The sequence below is a fragment of the Cynocephalus volans genome, chromosome 3, assembly GCF_027409185.1.
Source record: "Cynocephalus volans isolate mCynVol1 chromosome 3, mCynVol1.pri, whole genome shotgun sequence".
Lineage (NCBI taxonomy): Eukaryota > Metazoa > Chordata > Mammalia > Dermoptera > Cynocephalidae > Cynocephalus > Cynocephalus volans.
This window is the reverse complement of record NC_084462.1, coordinates 170,813,723-170,831,996: the sequence shown is the minus strand read 5'-3', so window position 1 is coordinate 170,831,996 and position 18,274 is coordinate 170,813,723. Positions and strand designations below refer to the sequence as shown.

Genomic DNA, 18,274 nt, shown 5'->3' with positions numbered 1-18,274 from the left:
CCCTCTCCTCCCCGGGAGTGGATGTGGATGGAGAGGTGTCCTTGTCCTTCTACAGCCAAGTCCCAAGCGGCGCTCCAGAGCCTGTCCCCAGAACGGGAAGGTAGTGGTGGTGGAGGATACTGGACCTCCAGGACAGGCGTGCACGCCGGCTTAGCCGCCGAGGCCCTTCCCGGCAGGCGCCTGGCCTGTCGTCTGTGGTCAGAGTAAAAGGCAGGGCGTGGACTGGCAGGGCTGGGTGTGCCCGGCGGGGTGGTGGGATGGGAGAAACGGGGCACAACGTGGCCCCAGGTTCCCGAGGAGGAAAGGACCCGCCGGCGCCCCAGGCCGTCCCCTCCAGCCGCGGGCAATAGGAGAGGGCGCGGGTGACGGCGGCAGGCGCCCAGACTGTGGCCGCTCAGGTACGTGTCCCCAGCGAGCCAAGCCCCTGTCCCGTCCCGGGAAGGCGCGTGTGCGCGCGCGACGAGGTGGGCGCGCGGGGAACAGCACGTGTGTGCGCGCGGGGAGAGGTGGGCGCGTGCGGAACAGCCACGTGTGTGCGCGCGGGGAGAGGCGGGAGCGTGCGGGACAGCCACGTGTGTGCGCGGGGCGAGGTGGGCGCGCGGGGAGAGGTGGGCGCGTGCGGAACAGCCACGTGTGTGCGCGCGGGGAGAGGCGGGCGCGTGCGGAACAGCCACGTGTGTGCGCGCGGGGAGAGGCGGGAGCGTGCGGGACAGCCACGTGTGCGCGCGGGGCGAGGTGGGCGCGCGGGGGGATAGCCACGTGTGTGCGCGCGGGGAGAGGTGGGAGCGCGGGGAACAGCCACGTGTGTGCGCGCGGGGAGAGGTGGGCGCGTGCGGAACAGCCACGTGTGTGCGCGCGGGGAGAGGCGGGAGCGTGCGGGACAGCCACGTGTGCGCGCGGGGCGAGGTGGGCGCGCGGGGGACAGCCACGTGTGTGCGCGCGGGGAGAGGCGGGCGCGTGCGGGAGAGGCGGGAGCGCGGGGGACAGCACGTGTGCGCGCGGGGCGAGGCGGGAGCGTGCGCGGCAGCGGCGGGCGCGCCCCGAGCCAGCACCGCGGAGCGTGCCCGGGCAGACATTGGCGGCGGCCGCGGTGGCCGCCGGCTGTCTGTCCCCCAGCGCCGGCGCGTCCCGGTCCCTCTCCCGGGTGGGGTGTCTCCGCCTGTGGTCGCCGCCTGGTTTAGCAGCCGCCCCCTCGGCTGGCTCCGTGGCCACCTGGTAATTACTTCCCCCTCCCGCCTCCAAAAAAGAGTGTGAGACAGCTAACCCTTCATTTCCCGGGGCTCGGCGGCACAGGTGACCCGGAGATGGCGTGTGGGCCGCGCTTTCCTTCCCTTCCCCCGAATCTGCGCGGCCCCTCTCCCTCCAGGGGCAGCTCGTCACGCCCGGGGGCACTGAGACCTGAGCAGGCGCCCTGCCGCCGGGGAGGGGACGGGGACCCTGCAGGGGGAGGTCCGGGGGGGGGGGTGTCTCTGGTTGGCAGGGCCCCCACTCTGGCAATCAAATGGTCCCACTGAGAATGCAGCGGCCCAGCAGTCCTCAAGCTGGAGAACGGCGACTGCGGGGACGAATTGGCACAGGCAGGGAAGGCTCTTGGGGGTTCAGCAGTGCGCAGAGGGGAGAGCGCTGGCCTGGAGCCACAGGCTGTGTGGCTCTGTCACTTGCTGTGTCTGGGCCCCTGTAAAACGGGAAACATTAGCCATGGCCACCTCCCAGAGGGACCGTGAGGAGGAGAGACACGTGAGAATGATTTGAAACTCTACAAATCTGGTGGTTGTGTTTTGCTGCACTGCCCCCGTCCCCACACAGGTAAGCTTCCCAGGGAGGGAGGGAATTTCTGCACAGTGTAGGGCTGGACCATGTGCGTGCTATAGGCTATGTGGACTAGAGTTGAGAGCCCAGTTCCAAAACCAGACGGCCGGGGTCCAAATTCAGGTTGTTCCGTGTATTAGAGCTATTATTACCTTGGGCAGATCACCTCTTTTTAAGCCTCAGTGTCTTCTTCTGTGAAATGGACATAATGTTAGTGTTTACTTCCTAGGGTGGTTATGAGATCCTGCAGGTACAGCTCTTACCTTGAAAGCCTTGCAGTGCCTCTTAAACGTTAGCTCTGAGCGTCCTCACAATTACTATTATGTTTCGCCCTCTGGGTAAAGGGCACATGGTAGGGAGAGAAGACTCATCTAACAGGACACAAAACGCAGAAAACAGGTTCCAGGCAACAACTGCAAAGTGTGGAGGTGTGCAGAGGCTGGTGGTGTTTGGGGGGTGGGACTTGCAGAGGGGCTGGCTGGCTGAGGGCTTGGGAGGAAGTGAGCAATCAACGTCAGCGGTGATGAGCATGGTGGTGGAGCCCAAGCTTTAGCATGAGAGTTCCTAGCCGGCTGGCCTCAAACAAGATATTTTAACTTTCCAAGCTTTAGCATCTCATGGGAAAGTGGAGGTGATAATATCCACCTCACAGAATTGTTATGAAAATTAAAATCAAATAACCATATGAATGAATCCAGCACATGAGAGGCCCTAAAGTGGGTTGGGAGAAAAATAATACGAATGTTCCAGTTATCTATTGCTGCATACCAAAGCACTTGAAAAGATATTAGCTTAAAATAACATTCATTTATTTTGATACAGATCTGCAGTTTGGGCAGGGCTTGGTGGGGATAGTTTATTTCTGCTCCTCCAAGCATCAGCTGAGATGGCCCAACAGGACCTGGAAGACCCTCTTCTAAGATCACACACTTGTCCAGCAAGCGAGTTGATCCTGGCTGTTATCTGGGGGCACAGTAGGGGCTGTTGGCCAGGGTTTTGGTTCCTGTCAATGTGGGCCTTTCTACGAGGCTGCTTGGTCTTCTTCGCAGTGTGGCACTTAGGTTTCAAGAGCAACTATCCCAAGAGATGGGAAGTGGGAGCTGCCAGTCTCTTCAGGCCTAGACTCAGAAACTGGTAGTGTTGTTTCCACTTGGTTCTATTAGTCAGCTAGTCACAGAGCCTACTAGATTCAAATGGGGGGGTGGGGGGGACTTAGACTCCCACCTCTCAATGAAAAGAGTATCAAACAGTTTGCAACCATCTGGGATCCACTACAACTTGAAAGTCTTCTCTTTTGCTTTCTCATTTTGTTTCTGGGTGCCATGGTGATGAATTAATTCATCTTTTGCAAAGGATAAATAGCTTCTCCCAGGAAAGGACCAGCAGAGATACAGATATCAATGACTAGGGCCTTATGATAGAGTCTGTTTTGATCAGAACAGTATCTTCGGGCCAGATTCAGGGCTGAGGGAGCAGACATCGTATACGTGGCTTCTCTAGCATCTGTTTTCTGGAAACCTCTGAGGCTTCAGTCCCCAGCTCTGTCAACACCATGCCTTTAAAACAAGAAGGAGAAGCCAGGGAGAGAGTAATTTGGATGCAGGAAAATAGATTTTAGTAGGTGGCTGGGGGTTGAGTGTAACGAGTATCTTTGCAGCTCACAATTCCCTGGAGAAGCCTGTTTTTCAAGAGGGCTGCTGGCTGGGTATTTGGAGTGATTGTTGTCATATATTATTAGGTTATTAATTGATGGGGTGAAGCACTGGGAAGGGGAGGCAGGAAGCCCGTGGGGGCTGCAGGTCCCAGGGTTGCCATAGCAACCTCTAGGCCTGTGGCCTCAGGCAGCAAGGATGCCCAGGCAGCTCAGACCTGCTCAGACCACAGACTCTCATGGTTGGAAGTTTCTCGTCAGCAGCAGCAGGCTTCAGTGGTAAGACATTTTCACAAAGGGCCACCCACTCACGACCTGAGAGTCAAACCAACCCTCTTCCTATTGTCTCATCCGTATCCTGACTGTCTCCCCCAGTTCCTTAGCTTCAATTTCACCTTGACCTTCCAGGCAGGCTGCAGGAAGAAATGGAATTTAGATTCATTTATTTGTTGCCACATTCAACTTATTTTTCACGTGCATTTTCCCCAGCAGAGAACACAATAGACCCAGCTCCTCTTGTCTCATGCAGCTCATTGTCTAAAGGGCGAGAAGGGCATTAACAAGGAATCATACACATTCCCATGCATTTCGCCGGTCGTTATTAAAATACAGTGAAGTCAGATCTTGACTTGAATCCTAGTGCTGCCGCTTGCCACCTGTGTGACCCTTGGTCTTGGACAGCCCTGTCTGTCTTCAGTGGTAAAGCCGGGATGATAATGTTTGCCTGGCAGGGTTGCTGGGAGGCATTATCAAGGCAGCCTCTGGAAAGCACAGTGCCTCACATGTGGTGACAGCTCAAGGCACATCAGTACCCACCCTGCGTCCCCTCCATCGGCACCCATTCATCCTTTGGCAGGACTCGTTGGCCACCTTCTTTCTGTGTGAGGAACCCTGGTCCCAGCTCTCCCACAGCCACAGTGACGAAACACCCAGCGCTCACCTTTCAGAAGGCTCAAGTCAGCCAGGAAAGGATGAAGTCCCAGGGAAGGATCGAGTGAATGCTGTGGGAGTTGGGTGGAGAGGGAGACAGGGTCACCCTATGGGTGCCAGGGAAGGCTGCATGGAGGAGGTGGTATTTGAGCTGGGCCTGAAAGCAGTCATTCTCAAGCTTTGGTGTGTGTCCCAAAAACCCAGGGGAATTGCTAAAAATGTGGCCTCTTTGACTCCATCCCTAAGCGACTCTGATTCAGTGAGTCCAGGGCAGGGCCTGGGAATCTGCACTTAATAGGCATCCAGGGGATACTGACGCAGCTGTCCCCTGGCTCACCTGAGAAACACTGCCTTGAAGAATTGGGGGTGGGTGGATTTGGCTTTGAAGGTTGGGAAGAAGAGAATGGAGATGATGGCTGAGAGGCCTTTTGGGAGGGGAACAGAGGCCAGAAAGTGGGTAAGCCACCAGCTAGGCCACACGGCAAAGGTGTGTGCCAGGAGGGGGGCCTCCTCCCTGCGTCCCTTCACACTTCAGTCCTCTCCTGCCCACCCTCCGCTCTCGGGGGCACAGCTCCAAGCCCACCCCCACCAGAGACTCCATCCCAACGCACCGCGCAGCGTGACCACTCCATCTGTCTCTTCTCTCTCCTTAGTAGACTTTGTCCCGGTTGGGTGGGGGTGGAGGGCAGCGTCCAGATGTTTTCCCTCCCTCCCTCCCTCTCTCCCTCTCTCCCTCCCTCCCTCTCTCCCTTCCATCCTCCTCAGCCTCTCTCTCTTTCTTTCAGTTATCAAGCACTTATTAATGCTAAACACTTGTGCAGCACTATACTAATTGCCATGGGCATACAAGAGCTAAAGGTGGGCTTCATGGACCCGGGAGCTAAGGCCCCACCCTAGACCTACTGAGCCAGAAGCTGCACTTTAACAAGATTCTGGGAGATTCACGTGCACACTGGACTTTGAGAAGTGCTGCTGAACAAGATTTTAAATAAGTGTAACACGGAGGGTGTGGGAGGCAGAATAATGCTCGCCGCCCCCCTCCCCCAAAGATTGTCATGGAGGCGGCTGTGGACTGCCACTGCCACTGCATCCTCACTCACTGTTTCCAAGGACCTGTTGCTAAGTGCCTGGCACCTGCTGGGCTCATCTCCTTTGATTCTCACAGAAGTCCATGGGTCTACAGCGTATGTGATTCTCAAGGCCACGTAGCCAGAAAGTGGCAGCACTGGTACTTAACCTCCGCAGTTGGGCCCAGAGCCTCTGCTCCTAACTTCTACCTCGAGCTGTCCCCCAAGTGACTGTGGGGTTGCCGCCATGTGCTGGAGGAGTTGCACAATGCACCAGCTCAGGGCAGACCCCAGGGTCCTCTCTATGCTGACTCCTGGGCTGCCTGGGCCTCTGGGAGGCCAGTGGATATCTGAAGGCCCGTGGCCTCGGCCCTGTTGCCCTCAAAGCAGCCTCCAGAGCAGCTCAGAAAAGTCCACCAGCCCTTCAAAGCCCAGGTCCTGGAGTAGATGTTGATGCTGGAGCTGTGATAGGGACCTTTAGGGCTCAGTCCAACTTTCTGGGGCTGCCATCCCAGGGGGTACTATGGTGCTTCATGCCTGCCATCCCTGGAGCAGAGAGACAGAGAAAGTGACAATGAGAACATGGCTGCAAGTGGCAGGCCTGGCTCAATTTAGGCCCTTGTGTCTTTCTAGGATGGGAGGAGCCGCACAGGCGGGCCCCAGGGCCCAGGCATTCTCACCCTCCACTAAATCCCCACTCCAGTCGGTGGCCTCTCAGGATTCTGCCACTTTGGGCTGAAGGACAGAAACATGGACAGGAGGAGGGGGGCCAGGGGCTTCTCCTGAAGCTGCAGTTTTATGACAAACTTACTACTTTTACTTAGTTATAGGTTTACTTAGAGAGGTGGGTGGAAGTTATGGGGCTTCTGGGACCCCCCAGGCCATTGCATGGTGTCACTGCTAATTCTAGTCCTCCCTTCCTGGTTTAGGTTATGCATGAAATCCTAGCGCCAAGGTAGAACACGGCAGGGGCTCTTTTCTCTCTTACCAAGTGGGTACTCAGGGGACGTGGGCTCAGCCAATTTGAGTGACAGTGAAGCAGCTTCACCTGCCATCTGCATCCCAGAGGCCCAGTGGGGAGGGAGGGAGGACTTCCTCTCCAGGTGAGGCATGGTGCAAGCTGCTGGCAGAGGGGCTGAGCAGCCTGGGCAGCTTGCTGTCCCTAGGGGTGCCAGGGGAGGAGGGGACACAGTGCCATTGGTGGTCCCTGCAAGTATAGAGGGTGATGGTATAGACAGCCTCTCTGTGTGTCCTGCTGGCTGGGCCGCCCTGTAGAGAGTTCTGGAGGTGCTTTCTTTGGCAGAGTGTGTCCTTGGGGTAGCCAGGCAGTCACCACTAAGGTGATCCTGTACTTCTAACCCCCAGTCCTTCCATATGACATCAGGGAAAGCCGACCACAGTCCCACAGCTCAGAAATAGCACCTGTGTCTGCATGCAGACTGCTGCACTGTATACCAAACTGCACCCTTGCGCTTGTGATGGAAGGACCGCAAGAAGCAACTAACGTGGGAGACAGTTTTAAAAGGGCCTGCTCTGCGGTAGCATTTTCTTGGAGAGCCCCACAGAAGGGGATTTTTCTGGAACCCATACCAATATCATCCCCCAACAGGACTATAGCAAACCGCTCTCTGGAGAAGACGGGTCCCACAGATCACGTAATGGGGCAGGAAGAACTCACATCTCCAGTGACCCCACGCATGTTGGCCTCCTGGCTCCAGCAATGTATCCTGTGACCAACTTCCAAGGAGACCCCCTTGGAGGGAGGTGGGTAAGCCAAGGCAGCAGGGTGCCTGAAGTCAGCCACAGGATGCGGTCGCAGCTCTATCCTCAAAGCTGTCAGGCCCTGGTCTAGAACCTTCCCCTCTGTATCCCCATCTGTAAAATGACGACTGGGCTGGGTAACCTCCAGGGGTCCTTTCGGCCCTCCTATGCTGCTAGTGTGCCATGGAGGGAGGTTAGTAAGTGCTCCCGAGAGCCAGAAGACCCCACGAGGCCAGAGCCCTGTGCTTGGTCGCGCCCTGGGCCCGCAGTGGAAGGCATGGCTGGAGCCGGAGCCCCGCCGCCCCCACTCTGCAGGGCGGATCCCGTCACCTCCACCACCTCAGCGGCCCCCGCCCCGGCTGCACTTTAGAGTCATCCCTGGAGCTCTGAAAAACATTGCTGCTGGCTCCTCCTCACCTACAGAGAGCGCGATTTAATCAGTCTGGCTTGGTCCTGGGCATCGATATTTTTATAGGCTCCCCAGGTGTTTTCTAATGCACGTGGCCAAGACTGAGACCCACTGACCCAGACGCTGGCTGCTAGGGGTTGAAGGGTCACGGGTTGGGGTAGGAGTGAAAACGGCCAGCTTCCCCTGTCCTTGCCTGTTGTTCCATTGTTCTTGCCGGTGTCCACACTGCAGCAGTGGCCACGGCATAGGCTAGTGATCTGGGTGTGGGCCTGGGGGCCACATCCTGTGTCTCCTGTCTCCGTACCCTGTAGGTGCCCGGAGGTGACGTGATGGATGGAATTAGCACACCCCATTCCTCCTGCCTCCCCTCCAGTCCCCAAGGGCACCTGCCCCTAGTCCAGCTTTGACATTCCCCAGTGAGGCTGCTCACTGACTCTGGGGTGTGCAGAAAGCCGCGGAGGATGCATGGGGGAGCGGTTCCGCCGCTCTCGTCCTCTGGCTGGCGAGTGGTTCCTCGGCAACCGCCCAGCCTGACACCAGATTGGAGTTCACATGATTCTGCCTCAGCTCAGGAATGGGCAGCCTCCAGCTGGGGATTTTCTAGACAGAGCTGGGAGGTTTGGTCTGCGGGAAATCACTGGAGGGAGAGCTCGGGTCCTGGCTGCAGGGTCGCCCAGGCCTCTGCAGAGCCGCTGCAGGAAGCCTGCTGTTTGAGGTGTGAGGACAGAGCCCAGCTGGGGCAGGCAGAGTCAGAGAGGGCTCATCCCAGGTTCCCCCTCGGAGTACTCCCTCGTCCTGATTCCAGGAGCTACGGGACTTCGATGCCCACTCCCTGCCTGCTCTTCACCTGGCTGCAGAGACCACGCCACCTTCCTGGGGCCCCGAGTCTCCAGGAGAAGCCAGGCAGCACAGGTGGGGGTCCGTCCAGCTGTTTCCAAATCCCTTAGTGTGTTGGGAAATCAATCTAGTAGCTCATGACCTGCATTTTAAAAAATGAAATAGAATAGAAAATACCAGAGCACATGGCAAGTAGTAGGGTAAGTATTGCTTTGGGGGAAGTTTGTTTCTCTATACGTATTCATGTATGTGTATGAGTGTGTGTGTCTGTGTGTCTTGGGTCACAATGTAAAGTATTTCTTGCTATGGTTTGTGGTCAAAAAAGCTTAAAGGCAGCAAGTTGGTGCCTGGACACCTGGATTCAGATCCACCCTGACTTACAGTGTAGCCTCTCTGAGCTGCAGGTTCTGTGAAATGGGTTACGATGCCAGCCCCACCTGACTCATGGGCACTTTGCGAGCCCAGATGGAACTGAACTTTGAAACAGTTGTAAGGGCTTTAGAAATAGATTCTGTTGTCTTTGTTGTCATTGCTGCATGACAGGAATGATGGGGACTAAGGAGAAATGCAGCCTGATTTCTATACTCTCCTAAAAGGGAAATATTAACAGCCTCTGAAATGAGCATTTTCAGGAAATGAAACAGCCTTGTTTAAAGCGTGTGGAGGTTTGGCCAGCTGAAGAGAAGGGAAGCTAGGCTCGCAGGAAACTCCCCAGCTCTGTGGGCTTGGGGGTCCCAGGGGCAGTGCCTGGCACCATGAGTAACTGTGTGCGTGCCCGCGTGCACCACACGGAAGAATGGGGTGACGAATTCGATGACTGTTTATGTGCCAGCTGAAATCCAGCATGCAGGCACCTCCGCCTTCTACTTGGAACATGCAAAAGACTCCTAGCTTGCGTCAAAGAGGCCCTTCCTTCCTGTTGGGGGCTTCATTTCTCTTGATCATTAAAGTCCTCAGAGACTGCCATGCTGATTAGCTTTTAGACACTGTTGCTTCGTGTGTAGTTTCTCTCAATTTCTCAGCTGGATGATAAAGTGTTGATTTGGTTCTTTTCCCCAACCCTCTTCACCCTGGGAAACCACGGACCTTGCACATATTAGGTTTTCCTCAGTGGGTGCTGAAGACATGGTTGACCTGGTAGAGCATCATCCAGGTGCAGGAGGCTGGCCCAGGACTAAGCCTGGTGGCCTTGAGGTGGCATCTGTGGGGACTGGAGCTAAGCCTGGAGATTGAGGGCTCTTGCTCAGTGACAATCATGATAAACAGCCAGAGTGCATAGTAAAAAGGAAAGTGTGGGCAAGTGTGAATTCAGAACCTGGCCTGTGACATCCCAACTGGCATCTACAGCAGGTTAGTTCATCTCTCTGAGCCTCAGTTTTTTCATCTCTAAAGTGGGTCTGAAAGAGAGAATGAATGTACAGAAACGTACCTGGCAAGGGGGGGGGGGGGGCCTCTGGTCAGATGAGGCTTGGTTCTTCCACCCCATCTATGTTTTTCCATTTACAGAACGCTTTTGCATCCACTGTGTCCTTTGGTTTTTGAGGAGCAAGGCTCCTGTGGAGACAAGGTAGAGAAGGGACACTCCAGTCAAGGTGTAGTTTCTATCTGGGGGTGCCTGTCCTCAGGGAGCAGTAGAAGGGAGGGCGGCTCTGGGAAGGCCTGGTTAGAATGCAGGACCCTCTGGCCAGCTCTGGCAGCCCGAGCAGAGGTGAGGCCCCTGCGATTCCTCCTTCTCATGTTCCTCTTTCTGTTCATGGTCTCTCCTCCATCCCAGCACCCAGCCTCCACCCCCCACCCATCTACTCATCCACTCACCCACCTGCCCACCTATTCACTCCTGTTTACCCATCTGTCTGCCCACCTGTCCACCCATCTACTCTTCCATCTATCCATCTACCCTCTCCCATTTACCCATTACACATCCCCCCGCCCATTCATCCATCAATCCACCATCCATTTGCCCATCTATCTACCCCCCGCCCATTCACCCATCCACCCACCCACCTGCCCACCTATTCCCTCCTGTTTACCCATCTGTCTGCCCACCTGTCCACCCATCTACTCTTCCATCTATCCATCTACCCTCACCCATTTACCCATTACACATCCCCCCGCCCATTCACCCATCCAGCCACCCACCTGCCCACCTCTCCACACATCCGTCCATCTAACAAATCATTTCTGAGGGCCTATAAGGACCAGACACTGGGGAGCATCTCGGATTTGTCCCTAACTATTTCCTACCTCCCTTCTCATTAGTTGTCAGTGCCTGCAGCTTCTTGTAGTCTCCTCTCTGGCCGTGCCCACCTCGTACCCAGATCTGGTCAATCCAGCCACTCCCAGTTCCCCACAGGTGCCCTTTCCTCCCTCTAGCGTTTGCACACATCTTCCACAGACACGATCTCCCCTTGCGTGGGCAGCCCTTCCCCCTCCTGGTCTTGGCATAACTGTCGTTGCTCAGGAAGGCCTTTCCGGACTGGATTAGATCACCTCCTATGAACTCCCATAGAATCCTCTGCTGTCTTCATGAGCTTGTTTCATTTATCTTTTCCCCTCCCCCATAACTAAAAGCAACTTGACAGTAGGGGCCGGTGTCCAGTGTAGTGCCTTCCACAGAGCAGACCCTCAAGAAGTATTTGTTGCATGAATGAGTACGTGGGTGGGTGGGTGGGTAGGTAACCACAGAGCCATGGGAGCATTTGAAGCAGGGCGTGACTTGCTTAGATTTGTGTTTCAGAGGACGACTTTGAGGGTGGTTAAATGGAGACAGGAAGCCCAGTCGGAAACTGTTGCGTTGACTCTGGGGAGGAAGTCTTAACAAAGCCGATCTAGGGCGCTGGTGACAGAGCTGACGAGGAGGAGGTGGATGTGGGAAACTCTTAGGAGCTGAAAATGGTAGAGCTTGGTAATTAACTGAATGCTGTAGATGAAGTTGCTGGAGGAAGGCGAAAGCCAGCCATTCAATGTGAGTGACTGGGCAGGTGGGAGACACCTTCCAACAACAGATTCGTGGAGAAGATGATGGACCTAGTGTGGCCTCACCAAGCATGTCCTGTGGGGCGGCAGGATGCTGGTTATGTCAGCCTTCAGCCTGGGGAGAGGGCTGGGAGTCATCAGAGTGAAGGTGGAGTTGAAACCGTGGAGAAGATGCCCTCCCGTAAGAATGTGCATGGAGTAAAAAGAGCGAACCGACATTTAGTGTGTGCGGGAGAGAGGCCCACAGCACCCAGCATACATGGCCTCAGGTGGCAGTACTTTGTGCACGTGGCGTTCCTATCTTATGGGCTTGGAGGTTCCCTAGGGTGGGTGCCATTTCTTGCTTATCTCTAAGTCCCATGAGTCTAGCCTAGTGCTGTGAACATTGTAGATGCCCCACAAATACTTGTCCAGTGAAACCCGTAAATACTGGACTGTTGAGCAAACTGCTTCATCTTTCTGGACCTCAGTTTCCTCATCTCTAAGATGGGGACAATAACAGGGCTGTGTGAAGACTGGACAAGAAGGCAAGAGTGAAGTGCTCTGTAAGCTATTGTGCAAATAAAAGGTGTAATTGGATGGATTTAGTCACTATTTCTTGAGAGCTTGAATCAGTCTGGAGAGCGCCCAAGGGCTGTGTCTTGGTTCTGCTGGGTTTTAAGTTTCCCGTGCAGCTGTCTCTGCTCCCCTGCCTTCTGGAGGACACGTGCTCAGGCGCTGAAGCCTGGACCTTCTAGACTCTCCTAGTACCCTGCCAGTCAAAGTGTGGTTGACGGGCCACCAGCATCTGCATCACCTGGGAGCATGTTCAAAATGTAAATGTTTGAGCCCCACCTCAGCACCACTGAGCCCAAAACCCCGGAGGTAGGGCTCAGCTAGCTGTCTTAACAAATCCTCCAGGGGATTCTGATGCACCTAAGTTTAAGAACCGCCCCCTTTTACCGAAACCCTCTTTTTGCTCCAAAATGAACATAGGAGGTATTTTAATCTAAATGTCATAAATGTTTCTTCTTTGCTCTGCAGGCATGACTATTTCTGACTTTGGTGGCCAGAATTAGCTTATTGTTGGCCTGGGAAAGAGGAAGCTACAAATCAATGCCCCACCCCCCCGACATGTACATACACTCACCACTAGTAAATAACAGGTTTCAGGCTGGGTGACTCTCAGTGATTTCCCAAGACCTGGCAGGATGTGTTTTCAAGGTGGCTTCTCTACTTAGATGGAGCCTGGGGGCCTGTGCTTATGAATGGATTTTATCTTCCTGCAGGTAGATTTTATCTGAACTGTAGGGAACCCAAGTAAACTCAGAAACATGAACAGTCCTGGGTAGGTGCCCCTGGGGGCCATCGGGGACCTGTGCTGCTGTTGATGTCCTCATATGTAAGCCTGGTGAAGTGTTTAGCTCCACAGGTGTGGGCCTGGGATTCAAGGACAGGAGAGCTGGCAAGAGAAGGGTGAGTGTGCCCAATTCTGAGTCACCCAGCTGTGGGCAGAGTTTTGGGGTCACAGGCCTCAGCTGCCCCTTCTCTCTGTCCTCTCACCAACAGAACATATAAGTGAAAACAAGCAAATAAACAAAAACACACTTGTGCATTGCTGGTGGTAATGAAAAACAGTACAGCCACTATGGAAGACATTATAGTGGTTCCTCAAAAAATTAAAAATAGAATTACCATATGACCTAGCAATTCCAATTCTTGGTATATACCCAAAGGAGTTGAAAGTGGAAACTTGAACAGATCTTTGCACATCCATGTTCATAGCAGCATTATTCATAACAGCCAAAAGGTGGAAACAACCCAAAGGTCCACTGACAGATGAATGGATAAATAAAAATGTAATATATATATAAAAGAAAATTATTCAGCCTTTAAAAGGCAAGATATTCCGACACATATTGCAATGCAGATGCATCTTGAGGACATTTCAGTAAGTGAAATAAGCCAGACACAAAAGAACAAATACTGTATGATTCCACTTATATGAGTTACCTAGAGAAGTCAAATTCATAGAGACAGAAAGTAGAATGGGGCTGCCAGGGGCTGGGGAGTTAGTGTTTACTGGGTACAAAGTTTTAATTTTGCAAGTTGGAAAGAGTTCTGGGGATGGATGGTGGTGGTGGTAGCACAAGAATGCGAATGTACTTAATGCCACTGACTCGCACACTTAAAAATGGTTAAAGTGGTAAATTTTCCATTTATATATATATATATATATTACCACAATGGAAGAAGCACCCCCTCCACCACCAACACTGAAATTCTAGGCCAGTGCCCTGGAGAAGATGGGGGAGGTGAGTCTGACTGGGAGTCCACGTCCTCCAGGAACTGAGAAGTGGGGAGGTGAGTCTCTGGAGGGGATATAGGTGGCAGGAAGGTGGGGCGTGGAGCAAGGAGACCTGCATTCTAAGGCCGATGCTTCCCGATGCTTCCCTCCTCAGGCTAGCTTGGGGCAAGTCACTTCCCCTTTTCAACCTCGGTTTTCTCATCTGGAAAATGGGAGGTGGCACTCACCCATTCATTCGAGAAGTAGTTCCTGAGTGCCAGGCACTGTTTGATCTGCTAGGGAGACAGCAGCGAGCAGGCGGACAAGGCCTCTGCCCTGTCGGAATTTACATCCTAGTGGAGGAGACAGACCATCAACAGGCAGACGGATAAGGGAACAAGAAATGTATCAGATACCGATGGGAGCTCTGCAGAGGAATCAAACAGGATGCCGAGATGGTGACTGGAGAGGGGCTGCTTTAGGTGGGGTAGTCAGAGAAGGCCTCCCGAGGAGGTGACATTTGAGCTGAGATCTGGCAGAAAAGGAGCTGCACTGTGTTGGGACAGTGGCAGGCAGGGAGAAATTCAGGAAGAGGTGGCTGCTGTTGTCGAGGCCGAAGGCAGGATTGAGGTCAGGGTGACGGTGGCACAGAAAGCTGTCAGGGTGGCTGGAGTGTGGTGGGGGCTGACTAGGTGGGGGGAGCTGGAGCCAGATTGCTTTGGCCCTTGTTAAGTCCTGCAAGGAGTTTGGATTTTATTCTAGGGATGATAAAAAGCTGTTTCAGAGGCTGTGAAGCAAGGAAGAGGAGGATCTGGTTCGCATTTTAGAAAGATTTCTGTGGCTGCCATGTGGATAAGGTTATGGGGCATAAGTGGGGGAGCTGGGACTGGGATGGGGGCAGAGTTGAGGCCGAGAGGAGAGCTGAGGCAGAGAAGCAGGGCTTGCCTATGGCGAGAGCTACAGAGAGTTGGAGTCCAGGTGAGAGAGTGGATGGCTTTGGGCCAGACCTGTCTCTTGCTCATTTTAGAAACACTTATGAAAGCTCCCTTTTCCCTGGAAAAATGCATATACTTATATATTTACAAGATGGAGCGTATGATTTCAGGGATCTTCTCAAGTTTATCTCCCATGAACCCCAGGACCAGAATTGCTGGGCTGATGTCTCTGACCCACTTCCCAGCATGCCGCCGTGCCAGCTTCCCTGCCGATCCCCAGCTCTGGTGGTCACAGGGCCAGGCAGGAGCCAGGACAGGAGCTGGCAGGAGGGAGGCTGCAGAGGAAGGGGCATGGCCAACGGTGTGATGAGACATTGGTCATGGACTCCAAGGGGTTTCCCTTCCAGTCCACAAGTCCCAGCTTGACTTTGGTGCAGGGAGCACGAAGGACAAGGTTGATCTGCTGATACTGAGAAATGGCTTAATTCGGAACCCACTCATTCAGAATTTGCAACCATACAGACTGCATTCCCGAGGGGGGGTGAAAATCAGTTCTTGGCTGCAGGTGGGGTGAAAAATCTTAGAGATTATATTGATTTGTCATCCTCTAAAGGACTAAACATATAAACTGATATGCAGCAGATCTGTGATATTAAAATTTCATTGGAGGGTGGGGAGGGAATGGTTAGGAAAAAAAGTCTACGTATAAGAAATTTACAAGTAAAAATTACAAAGAAGAAAAAAGTGTCTAAAAAGGCTCCTTAGAGGAGTGTCAATGAAAAACAGTTTGAAAAATATTGATTTAGACACAGTGAGATTTTTCATCTGAGAGAGAAGTGTTAAATCAATAGAGCAACTCAGGCCTTTCATTTTGATATTTTAATTTATAAAGTAGGCTTACAACAAAATATTTTATTCTATCTTGTTCAAACTTATTTGTATGTCTGGCATATTGTTTGTTAAATTCTTGACAATCAATATGAACTCTTTGCTAATTCAGGTAAGATTACCATCTTGTATTCCCCTCTCGGCCTCTGGAAAAACAAAGCTCAGTATTTTCCCATCTGTCATTTGATGTGGTCCTGATTTGACCCCGAGGGTAGGTGTTTTTATGCCCATTTTACAGGTGAGGAAACTGAGGCTCAGACAAGGTAAGTGGCTTGCACGGCCTGTCAGGCTCTGGCCCTGGCCTGGTGCTCTCTCCGGCCTGGGTCCAGAGCCTTCCCCAAGCTACGTGGAGGAGGGGAGAGGCGGCACCTGCAGACGGCACCCCCGAATCCAGGCAGTGCCCTGCGGGAAGCTGGGCTTTTGTTTCTTGCCAGAACCCAGTAGGATGTAGACAAGGCTGGGCCTCTCCTGATGCTGTCTGGATAGGCCCCCAGGAGGGACGGTGGCCTCCGTGTTAACGGACCTAATCAGTTCATTCCCACGAGCAAGTAGGAGAAAGGTGAAGGATGCTGTAGATGAGGGCGGCCGGTGCCCTCACTGTCAACCTTGTGTGGGTTGAAGTTGACCTTTACCTTGAGCCTCCCTTGGAGAGAGGGCTGAGGATAGGCTCATGCTCCTGAGAACTCCCAGCCTTACGATGCACCAAGGGACCAGGAAAGCAAACAAAGGACAGTGAATAAATAAGGTCAGCCAGGGAAGAGGGATGGGGAGGCACACTTCAGTGTCCTGGTGTGTGACCCATTCGGATATTCTAGTCGAACGGGAGTTGCTTGGCTGGTACACCTTCTGAATTGAGTAAAGCATTTACAACAGTGCGTGACACACAGCGGGTGTTATGTAAACGTTAGTTGCTATTATTCTAAGCCTGTCCTGCCTTTGACTTTCAGGGCTCACCCACCACCAGTGATGCCCAGGCCTTGAGGTAGCTTGGACCCTTCTGTAAACCAGATGGCAGTGGAGAGTCTGGCCCAGGCCCCGAGCCCGTGACAGGGGGAGGCCCTTTCAGGCCCAAAGATGGGGAACATCACCACAGACAACTCCTCGCTGAGCTGTGCCATAGACCACACCATCCACCAGACGCTGGCCCCGGTGGTGTACGTCACGGTTCTGCTGGTGGGCTTCCCAGCCAACTGCCTGTCCCTCTACTTCGGCTACCTGCAGATCAAGGCCCGGAACGAGCTGGGCGTGTACCTGTGCAACCTGACGCTGGCGGACCTCTTCTACATCTGCTCGCTCCCCTTCTGGCTGCAGTACGTGCTGCAGCACGACGACTGGTCCCACGGCGACCTGTCCTGCCAGGTGTGCGGCATCCTCCTGTACGAGAACATCTACATCAGCGTGGGCTTCCTCTGCTGCATCTCCATCGACCGCTACCTGGCCGTGGCCCATCCCTTCCGCTTCCACCAGTTCCGGACCCTGAAGGCGGCCGTGGCCGTCAGCGTGGTCATCTGGACCAAGGAGCTGCTGACCAGCATCTACTTCCTCGTGCACGAGGAGGTCATCGAGGACGAGAACCAGCACCGCGTCTGCTTCGAGCACTACCCCCTCGAGGCCTGGCAGCGCGGCATCAACTACTACCGCTTCCTGGTGGGCTTCCTCTTCCCCATCTGCCTGCTGCTCGTGTCCTACCAGGGCATCCTGCGGGCCGTGCGCCGGAGCCACGGCACCCAGAAGAGCCGCAAGGACCAGATCCAGCGGCTGGTGCTGAGCACCGTGGTCATCTTCCTGGCCTGCTTCCTGCCCTACCACGTGCTGCTGCTGGTGCGCAGCCTCTGGGAGGCCAGCTGCGAGTTCGCGCAGGGCGTCTTCAACGCCTACCACTTCTCCCTCCTCCTCACCAGCTTCAACTGCGTCGCCGACCCCGTGCTCTACTGCTTCGTCAGCGAGACCACCCACAGGGACCTGGCCCGCCTCCGTGGGGCCTGCCTGGCCTTCCTCACCTGCTCCAGGACCGGCCGGGCCCGGGAGGCCTACCCGCTGGCCGCGCCCGAGGCCTCGGGCAAGAGCGGGGCCCAGGCCGAGGAACCCGAGCTGCTGACCAAGCTCCACTCGGCCTTCCAGAGCCCCAACTCGCCTGGCGTGTGACGGTCACCCACGGGCGGGCTGGCCTAGCCTGAGTGGCCCAAGGACCTGCCGCCGACGGGCCTCGTGGTCCCGGGCCTGCCTCCTGCTTGCCAGGCGCACGGGCTCTTTCTGCCGGAGGGAGCGCAGGACCAGCCGCCGCAAGGCCTCCCTGGCCCCGGGATGAGCCCGGTGGCGCTGCTGAGGGTGGGCATCAGCCCCGTCTGCTCCGCTGCCGGGTGGCCTCCGCTGCCGGCTGGGGCGATGCCCAACTGCGCTGCTGGTGGGAGGAAGGCAGGGAGCGGTTGCTTCCAGGAGATGTGCAAAGAGCAGCTGGGGTGGCGGAGAGGGAGGGGACTGGGGGGGGAGGGCAGGTCCCTGGGGGTTCACCTGCCAGGGCCCTTGTTGTCACAGGTGATACCTGTGCAAATGTACCAATGTTACCTGACGATGTGACACATGGAGCTGGACTGTCACCATTAATACTTGAGCCCACCCCACAACAGAGTGGGAAGGGAGATTGGATGTGGGGGAGGAAGGTGGGGAGGCGTTTGGGCACTGGGAGTAGCGGGCAGGGGCAGTGGGGGAGTGACAGGCAGAAGAGAAACCCTGGCTCCAACCACA

General features: G+C 54.8%; 1 protein-coding gene across 2 annotated transcripts; it reads left to right on the top strand.

The window, feature by feature from the left end:
- The first annotated feature begins 300 nt into the window (after positions 1-300).
- GPR68 (G protein-coupled receptor 68) lies at positions 301-17,976 on the top strand. 2 transcript variants are annotated; one of them, XM_063091467.1, is made up of 2 exons: positions 301-398; positions 16,477-17,976. In XM_063091467.1, exon 2 carries the CDS (start codon positions 16,604-16,606, stop codon positions 17,672-17,674), a length of 1,071 nt encoding a protein of 356 aa, XP_062947537.1. In that variant the 5' UTR covers positions 301-398; positions 16,477-16,603; the 3' UTR covers positions 17,675-17,976. The 2 variants fall into 2 exon arrangements, with proteins under 2 accessions (XP_062947537.1, XP_062947536.1); XM_063091466.1 differs by lacking the exon at positions 301-398 and adding an exon at positions 8,590-8,664.
- The last annotated feature ends 298 nt before the right edge of the window (positions 17,977-18,274 follow it).

Coding starts and splice junctions, on each gene's coding strand:
- GPR68 (XM_063091467.1), top strand. CDS start 16,604: ATGGGGAACATCACCACAGACAACTCCTCGCTGAGCTGTGCCATAGAC.